This window comes from Panicum virgatum, chromosome 5K, assembly GCF_016808335.1.
Source record: "Panicum virgatum strain AP13 chromosome 5K, P.virgatum_v5, whole genome shotgun sequence".
Classification (NCBI taxonomy): Eukaryota; Viridiplantae; Streptophyta; class Magnoliopsida; order Poales; family Poaceae; genus Panicum; species Panicum virgatum.
The window spans coordinates 7,533,703-7,543,369 of record NC_053140.1 but is presented as its reverse complement, the minus strand read 5'-3'; the positions used below and the strand labels follow the sequence as shown (position 1 = coordinate 7,543,369).

The window sequence follows — 9,667 nt, the reverse complement described above, 5'->3', positions numbered from 1 at the left end:
CCAAGACGAAGAAGTGGCAGAAGAGGATGACGCAGGGCCGCACCCCCACGAACATCTCGCACAGGTGCACGAAGATGGCCGTCAGGAGGATGGAGTGCGGTGTGAGATGTTGAAGCTGGAGGCCGAAATCTTCCAGCAGCAGCAGAAAGAATGAGGAGATCGGCAGCCCCAGGCCGGTGGAAATGTGCGAGATGAACAGCACAAATTCCCCGGTGCGCAGGTTGCCGAGGGGAACCGAGCCTGCTCGAATCCCCCAAGCAGTCTCCTATGCACTCCACCCAAGCAGGCGGCGCACCGTGTTCAGCTCTTCCTTAGTCTGGAAATGGCGGGGACGAGCAAGGGATGCCATCTCGCTATGGAGGCGATGAGCAATCTACGCAGGAGAGCAATGTGCGAGGAGGCTCGAAGGCAAAGGGGCGCAAAGGTTGGAAGGAAGAAGGCGAATGCGGGAAAGTAACCGCGGTATGCGGTTCATCCCTTTATGAAGCCTGACCCAACCGGCGCGCCCCGGAACCGTCGCTGGAACCTAAGCGACGCTCACGCCTGGTGTTAACCGCCCAGTCCATGACAAGGGGGGCCCAGGCCCGCCTGTCAGGGAGGGTGGCTCACAAACAAAGGTGTGAATGGGCGGGATCTGAACCGTCGCCCGCGCGCGAAGCGAGGCGGAAGCTGAGCTGACGTGCGTGCATTAAGCGCTGGCATGACCAAGCTTTTCGGGAACTGCGCTGGTGGTAAATATCCCGTTTACTCCGGCCGCAACAATGCCGAGCGTCACACGCGTGACTAGGTGAACCACTGTGCGTGGGGGCCACGAGTCAGTAAGCCGTTGCGATGTGATGAGGCAGCGAAAAACCCGATGGATGGTCAAGGCTAGACAAGGCTCCTGCAGTAAGAGGCTTCAAGTTATGCAAGCCAAATCGCAGTAGTGGCCCCACCTGCGGGTTCGTCACCTCTCCCGAAGTGGGCCCGGAGGCCACTGTCGGTACCCTGTAGCAGGGATACCCACTCTTACTGCAGCAAGGCAGGACTCGCATAGTAATCCGTAACCACGCCATAAGGGGCTGAGCGGCCGGGCCCCACGGGTCAGGCTCTGACCTCACCGGGCCAACGGCCCCGGACCCGCTCCCCGCTCTGGGACGGGTCCGGTGACGCCACGTGTCCCTGAGGAAGGGAAGCTCTGAACCAACAGCCGAGGGCTTGGACCCCCCTTGGGGTCCGGGACCTCCCGCGTCCATCCGGACCTCCCACGCGCGAAGAACCAACATACCGCCGGGGGGTCCGGAGCCGCCACGTGTCCCGCAGGTACGGGCACGGGACTTCCGCTGGAAGACTCGCCCACCCACCGCATTCAATGCGGGTGGTTGAGGCGCGCTCTGCCGCCGCGGCACGCGGGGCAGCCTTTGTCAGGCCTCACTGTAGACCGCATATTACCGAGGTACACAGTGCAGCCGCCTGCGCTGCATCCGTGCAGAGCCCGTCTGCCACATTAATTGGATACGACGGCACGACACTTTTCCATCATGCCTCCTACGCCGCAAGCTACACGGCCGTTCAGCTACGCTTCAGGCGACGCCACAAGCTACGTCTGGCGCCATTTCGACAAGACAGCGCATGGGTACGCTAGACAGAGGATTCTCACGGACAAACTAGGAAAATTCGGGGATGAGATCTCCTTCGCCTGCAACGCCATAATGTAGGAACAGTACGTTATTTTATACTGCATCGTTGGGCCCATCTGTCGGGGTCCCAACGGCCATGTACGCGCCTCCCTTGAGATATAAAAAGAAGGCGCTCGCCGCACACAAGGAAGGTTTTTCCAAGCTCACCCAGACTCAAGCAATACAGCACACAGTGGACGTATGATATTACGCTCCGGCGGCCCAAACCACTCTAAATCGGCTGTGTTCATCATGTTCTTCCAGGAGATCGAACTAGTCCTAGCTAACCCCCGAGTGCTCACCCTCTGGGCTTAGGCGGGTGCATTCCGCCACCCGGCTGTGGTTTACCACACCACGACAAACAGTTAGACGCTCACTGGACTTATACCGACCAACACATGTATACCGACCATCTGTGGAATGTTTTGCCGACTAACCATTTGAGGATATAGAGGACTTATACCGACCAACCATCCAACACTAAGTATCCATATAGAATTAATCTCATATTAATCATTTGATATCACTCATTTAAACAATAACCATACAAGCTCACATTTAACCTCAAACATATAATTGATTGGCTCACACAGCTCACAGCTCATATAATTGATTGGCTGACACATATAATAGCCATCAACATTTGTACTAGTACAACTTTTGACAAAATTCAAAAGCAGCAAGCTAGATCAGACAAGTATCTAGACATGCCATTTAGTTTCCACAGGCCACATGCTTTGGCTTGCAGATATCACAAGTTTAGCTTGCACAACTACTATGTACAAAACATCAGGGCACAGATCACATGTTTGGCTTGCAAAACGATTTGTCTATGCTAGGAATAGTCAATACCATCCATGAGCACATTGATTTTCTTGGTGTGAAAATGATCTTGCATCCATGTATGGCCATGCGTGGCACTCAGTGTGCAGCAGCTAGCCATTCCTACTTGGGCACGGCAACTTGTCTCCTGTCTTGGAGCATCTACAAAGTCAATCATGCATTAAATCTGCCTGGACATCTTTTAAAAGGTATGAGATCAAAACTGGTAAAAAAACAGGGCTGCTCCTGCTCAGTTCAAGGTAAAAACACTATGCTATTACTGCATATATACATGCTCAATGTTGAATGGAAGATGCATGCACATGCCAAGGACAGATAGGTATAAATAAGGTTTCTAGATATAGTCATGCTGGGCAGATGATAGATACTTGTAGTTGTGGCTTACCAATCAGACTTTGTTATAGTCATTCCCTCTAATTTCCTGCAAATGATAGGTACTTGTAGGTTACCAATGTGGATTCCTGGGTCACTTAAATTCCATTTGTTGCCTCACTAAAAAACAAAGCAATAATCCAACACCTCCAAATGTCAACAGCCATGTGCAACAACATTAAGGTTGAAGCCGCTCACATTAGCTAATTTGATAGATTGGTAAGTGCAAATTCTGGGGAGACGATAGAAGGGGAAAAATAGCACATATAAAAAGGAACTACTGCACATAAAAGATCTATAAACAGAATTATGAAATTGTACAGCACAAAAAAGGAAACAATGGTTATTGGAGGCGCAATGGTTTGGAAGAAGACTCGCACCCGCCGAAAGAGGGAGGCAGTGATTATTGGACGCGCACATCGCAGAACCAAACCGCGGCGAGGGGCGCAGCACGGCCGCGTGAGGCCGCGGGATGGGGTCCGGCCGGGGCAGTAGGTGCCGAGCAGACCTTGGGGACCGGCCGGCCGGGCGGCACACAGGGACGAGGCCGCGGCGGGGCGACGCAATGGCTGCAGCACGGCCGCGCAAGCCCGCGGCGCAGGCTGCCGCAGGCCCGCCCGCACACCCGTCTGGTCGTGCGGGAAGTGGAGGGACGGAGCAGCTTAGGACCGGAGCGGCGACACGGAGGGGCAGAGGACCGGATGCGGACGGCCTGCGGGTGGCGGCCAGGGTTGGGCAATGGGGGAGATGGGGAATCGGCCTGGCGGCGGCGGCGATTTTGGGAGGGCAAAGCGGCGGCGGCAGGATTTGGAGATCGCGAGGGGAGGGAGCCGGGAAATTGGTGAAGGGGTAGGGTTACGTCGATCTACTTAACAATGTAAGGGGCCGTTTAGTTCCCAAAAATTTTCACCCAAAAATTTTTACCTCCCTTTTAAACACATGTATGAAGTACTAGATGTAACTAAATAACAAAACTAATTACACAGTTTGGATGTACACGACGAGACGAATCTTTTAAGCCTAATTAGTGAATGATTAGCTATAAGTGCTACAGTAACCCATATTTGCTAATGATGCGGTCAAAGGCCTCAAAAGATTCGTCTCGCGGTTTCCAAGTGAGTTCTGAAATTAATTTTTTAATTAGTGTCCGAAAAACCCTCCCGACATCTGGTCAAACTATTGACGTGACACTTGAACCAAAAATTTTCACCAACTAAACACCCCCTAAGTGGCTCACCGGTGGGTCTCGTGGGCAAAGTTTTCACCCGATATTGGGCTGGCTGAGCGCGGGAGGCCGCCGACGGACAGTTCGATGAAAACACTGGGATATCCCGACTGATGGTTCAACGGGATATCTAATTTTCTATACCGACTGATATACCGCTGCTACAACTTGAAATACATGATCCGACACAAAACTATATCGACTGACTGTTAGACGGTGATTTTCTACTTTTAGCGACTCACGTGTGACGGCAATTTAGGACTGTGGTATAGTGGTTATGCTCTGTTGCTTGAGCGTCTTCCAGCTCAATCAGGCAACATTCCTGGCTGGTGTGATCTCGCCCTCTGGCGGTTTATTTGGCCTTTCCCGATAAGGTTAACCTCGAGAGGTCCAAACTGTGGCCTTCCAAGTTGCTCCTCTCCTTTCCTGGCCATAGGAACATGTGACGTCAGCCAGCTCCCTCCCCAGCAAATCCATCAGCTAGCTTTGCTCAATCATGCGTCGCCACTACGTGTTATTAAAAATTATCTCGTCTGTTACTTCTCCTTTTCTCTTCTTTCTGTACTTGGTTGATGCTGAAATCAGGCTTAGAAGAATGGATGGCAAAGAGGAAGCACAATATCTGCGTCCGTGTGTGTGATCTCCTTGTCAGAGTAGCAGTGCCCCCCGGGCTTTGTTTGGCCGTGGAATCACTTTCTCCGTGCTGTAGATCGTGTTGGTGTCTGTTCATCACCAACGGGTGGGGAAGCAAAGCAGGAACAAGGACTGTCGAGGGTTAAGGATTAAAAGAAAGGATGCCCTGAAGCGTGGAAGCAGGAACAAGGGCTGTCGAGAACTCCGTACACAAAATGGAGTCATGAACTACAGATGATGTTCTGAATTCTGGATGCACAAGGTTCATTCTGGCATTGCAACCGACTAACTGCACTCTCCTGGCGACAGGATGGTGAGAATTCACTCTTGGGGAACTACTGTAATTGGTATCGCAGCCTACTCCAAGCGCTGTGCAATACTATCCAACTTTCTTATAGTGTATTCAATCTTTGGATTTATTAGAAGACGTTTTCGTTAGGTATAGATGTTTCACTGACGCTTTCACAACGTGGCCGGGGGAATTTACCTAGTCCAGAGCAGTTTCTTATGAGCGGCCAAGATTGAGACGGCTGAAAAGAACCTGAAAACTTACCGGCTAAGTGTCTGCAAACAACAAAAAGGATGTGGACTCTAAAGTCCCTTCCAACTGAATCAACACCAATGGATGTTCAGCACCGGGTTCTCCCAATATGCTCCCTCTTCTTGGTTCCGTAACACTCAAGCTGCTCGTAAACGACAGATTATACATCGCCTGGAGCACTTGCCATACGGTCAAAAAAATCACCATCCAAAGTTTATTCCGTCGACGGAAAGAAAAAAAATGCCATTTTGGCTGTTCATATCAATAAACTGGATTGTTCACCGAATCGGGTGGAGTGAGCCGTCAGAAGCTCTGAAAGTGACATTGAGTGGCAACTTGCCTGAAGTTCAGACTTCAAGCTCAGCAAGCCAGGAAATAGCAACATCACACCAGAAGCTTCTGTGCAACAGTGCCTCCATCATCAGTGAGTGCCTGCCCTCTGCTCTGCAATTTGCAAAGGGTAGAGGCACCAAGGCACAGAAAAGCACAGGCACCCACGGAAGCTGGCTGCATTTGGCTTGGCTTCAGAGAGCAATGCTGTCAAGGATCTGCGTCATATCTGCGGATGGCTGGATGCCTTTCTGAACAAGGGAAACGACAGGGCCAAAAAGAAATTGCAAAAGCTAATGCAAAAGATGGGACGGAAAAAGCATGAGATGCCAATGTAGTGGAACTCTGACTCATTGCCAATCTCATACCGGCGTTTGGTGGAGCTAGCATCATCAATAGAAAATGCCACATAGGACTGAGTTGCACACAAACAATGCAGGGTCAATCCACAGAGTAAAAAAAAGTTAGTTCCTAAAAAATAATGAATCTGCCAAGCAAAAGTTGACTAGATGAGCAAGACAAGTAGTAATGCTGAATGACTCATTGCAAACTAAGTTCTGTTTATGCGAGAAAACAAAACTCATCCAAAAAACATTTGGGCAGGCACCAATAGGTAAATTGATTACTGTGGATAAACATGTCTGGAGTACAGCATGATCTGAATCCTCAAACCCTCAATATAAGGCATCAGTTCAGAAATTCAGAATCAGATGGTCACCAAAGGTTACTGATACATCAGCTGACCAGAAGAATCTAGAATTCGGTTCTGCTCATCCATCTCGAGCAAAAGCAGGATCCATGATTGAATGCAAGTCCACTTCATAAGCATTTATGGCCTCTGCTCAGCAGTCAGCACTACCACTCAAGTAACCTCCTGAAAATACCAAGGCATCAAATTCTTTGTTGAAGTTCTTTTCGTTACATTCTCAGTATCACCAACAATTATGGACCACCACAGCACCAAGATCCCCTCTCTGTTATGCTCCGAACAATTCCCACGACTAATTACTTCAATACAGGTACTGAAGCTACAGAAAAACCGTATTATACACTAGACATCTGATCCATGGTGCAGAGTGGATTGCTCCTAAAACAGCATGCTCGGGTTGCCAACCAGCTGATCATGTAGAGGGCCACACTGCAGACCTTGATCTTGCAAACCCATCGCGAAAGTTGGCATCACAGGAGTCCGGCTTGGTGAATTGAAGGGCAAATTCGCAGTGCCATTCTGCTTGGCGTCCGCTGTCAATGAGAACTGGCCTACTGCTGAGGGTGGAGCTGATGCGTTCGACTGGTTGGTGATCAGAGAGGATTGTGATGGCGAGGGAGGCCGGTCATCCGTCAGGTTAACCATGGTGATGTCATGAATGCTTGATCTCCTCTTATCCTTGCCTCCGGAGTTGAGCCTGATGAAGTACTTCTGTGCGTGACTGGCCACTTGAGTAGGTGTCCTGGTCTGAACGAAGTTACGGGATATGTTCCTCCAATCCCCTTTGCCATGCTTCTTGAGGCCCAAGAGAAACAACCTGACCAAAGAACAAAACATGATCTTGTTCAGTAACTTTTTGATTAATTCTTTGCTTCACCTTGTTGGAAATACACTAGCTACTGGTAGGCCATCATACATCAAGCTACGTGACTGTCGTAGAGAGTCAGATCCTACTCGACAAATAAAATTCCCCGGATTAAATGCAATTAATTGTTGATAGTTGAATAATTGCAAGTTGCAAATCTACCATGACCATCCAATGATGTAAAGCCTAATGAATGATGGTGAATTCAAGTATTCAAGAAGGACAATCTCGCTAGTTAGTCTTCTGCATGACGCAGAGCAATCGCTCTCGGAACGCAGAAGTCGTCTGGATACTCACTTGTGCTCCTCCTCGGTCCATGGCACGCCCTTCTTCCTCTCCTGCTCCGGCGTGCGGCCGGGGTGCCGCTTCCCGCAGCCTCCGCCGAAGCGGTACCCGTGCCTGAAGTCCCCGGGGCCCCCGCCGCCATTGCCGTCCCACTGCAGGGTGAACGAGCCGCCGCCGCCGCCGTAGAACGGGAAGGGCACCATGCCGTTCTCGATCTGCTGGACGTCGACCTCGAGGCTCTTGAAGTGATGGACGACCTCGCGGACCGTTCTGCCGGGGATGGCCCGCGCCACCTGCTCCCAGTCCGGGCAGCGCAGGTCGAGCCCGGCGAGCGCCCGCTCGAACTGCTTGTTCTCCTCCGCCGTCCAGATGCGCAAAGCCGGATGATGATACCAGCCGTTCCTCTGCGAGGCTATGTGGTCCATCGGCGGGAGCACCTCCATATACGCTTCGCGCATCATCTCCTGTTCTTCTCCTCTCCTCCTTCCTGGCCGTAGCTCAGCTCAGATCACTGTAGGAATCACAGGGCTCAAAGGTGAGCTTTTTTTTTTTGCTTTTTTGGGGCATCTCGGAACAAGATAAATAAAGATTCCAAGAGCACTGTAACAATTAAAGGATTTATTCTCTCTCTCTCTCTCTGAACAGTAATTCTTGTCGATGCAAACCAAATAAGATGAACATGAGATTCGAGGAGATATATCGGGGTAAAAGGTGGAATCTTTATGAGCGAAAACTGGAATCAATTACGAATAGCTTCATTCTCGTCCTTGAAAGGAAGCGCTTTAAGACCAAAATAGACGGGGACTCAAGAACACCTTTGAACCGACCCCCCAAACACAATCAGAATCGTATATCCTGTTACCCCAAATCACATATCCCTGAACAATTCAACCACCCGCGGCCAAAAATTAACGAAACCCCCGCACCTAATCCAGTAAAACAGCTAATAATTTCCAACAAATCCCACACCAAACTGCTTCGCCAAACGGCACAAGAGAACTCCAGACCCCAAGCAAAAGAAGCAAAATCTCACCTGGATAGCGCCTCTTCTTGATCTCTCGCGGTAGGCTAGGAGGACAAAAAGCAATCCGCCTCGGTTCTTGCTCAACCTCTCTGAGGATTTGTTTTTCCTTCTCCCAGCTCTCGAGCTAGCTTTCCCTGAGCACTAGAAAAGGGATAGCGATCCAGAGGGGGAGGCAGGTTCTTGAGAGTGTCAGCCGGCGATTGGGCCGTGGCTTGGAGCTTGTGGCCGACTTTTGCAGTATTTATATACCACCACTAGGATACCGGTGTAGCTAGGCCGCATATATGTGCGTGCGCACATACACGCATGCACACTCGGAGTTGTTCTTGGCTTCCCTCGCCTTTTACCTCCACTACCGCCTACTTGGCCCAAAGTTTTTCCCTCTAATTGGACCTCTTTTGTTTTTTGCTTATGATAAAAAGCATATACACAAAAAAAAAGGATTTGCACAACCATAGATGGCTAGTGTCGACGCCAAATGGTAAATGTGAACACAAAAGCTCAAGAGGCTTGATATGCAAATGTCGGGCTGGTGTGTCAGTGACTTCCACTAGTGTTCTTTCAGAGCCAGTTTTTTTAGCCTAAGAATAGCTGTTTGTTCAGCTAAAAAAATACAGATAGTTCTAGTTCATTGCTTTGCGCTTTAGTTGCTTGTGCAATTTTGATTAGTTGGGGCGTGGAAGTGGTCGAGTTGTGGCATTATTTTGTTGCTGTCTGTGCAGAAGGAGATGGGGATGATCGGTCGCCGTTGACAAGTAGCCATGGCTTTCAGTGTTTCATTCACCTGTTGCCATCGGCCGTTTGGTAACGCCCACGCATGGTTTGCTGGCCAGGGATTGGGCGGTTATTGTTTTATTGGAGGGACGAAAGCAAAGCCGCTGGCAGCTGGTGTGCGCTTCTGCTTGGTTTATCTGAACTTCGTCAGGCTCGAAACAATTGACCTGAATGATTGGCGCTGCACACCGCACCACAACCATCTCACCTGATCGGCTCGCGCATGACATCTGCTCCATGATGAGGCCATATTGCAACTGTTCAAATGTTCATAAACTTAATCGAGTTCATCTAGGCAGGTCTATGAAAGTGTGAGAAAATTTGGGGCAATGATTTTGGTGATTGAGGTGAGCAGCGTGGTTTGGCGAACTAGGGGCTCAATATTTGCTTTAGGAATCGTGCTTTTAC

General features: G+C 50.0%; 1 protein-coding gene and 1 long non-coding RNA gene across 2 annotated transcripts; both read right to left on the bottom strand.

Annotated features, from left to right (window-relative positions):
• Positions 1 to 2,188: 2,188 nt before the first annotated feature.
• On the bottom strand, positions 2,189 to 3,247 carry LOC120706030. The gene is made up of 2 exons (XR_005688161.1): positions 2,887 to 3,247; positions 2,189 to 2,642 (listed from the first exon to the last, which is right to left on the bottom strand). It is a non-coding gene; the product is annotated as an uncharacterized LOC120706030 (long non-coding RNA).
• Positions 3,248 to 6,182: 2,935 nt separating this feature from the next.
• On the bottom strand, positions 6,183 to 8,786 carry LOC120706029 (transcription factor DIVARICATA-like). Its single transcript, XM_039990593.1, has 3 exons — positions 8,495 to 8,786; positions 7,474 to 7,972; positions 6,183 to 7,128 (listed from the first exon to the last, which is right to left on the bottom strand). Exons 2-3 carry the CDS (start codon positions 7,920 to 7,922, stop codon positions 6,690 to 6,692), a joined length of 888 nt encoding a protein of 295 aa, XP_039846527.1. The 5' UTR covers positions 7,923 to 7,972; positions 8,495 to 8,786; the 3' UTR covers positions 6,183 to 6,689.
• Between the last annotated feature and the right edge of the window lie 881 nt (positions 8,787 to 9,667).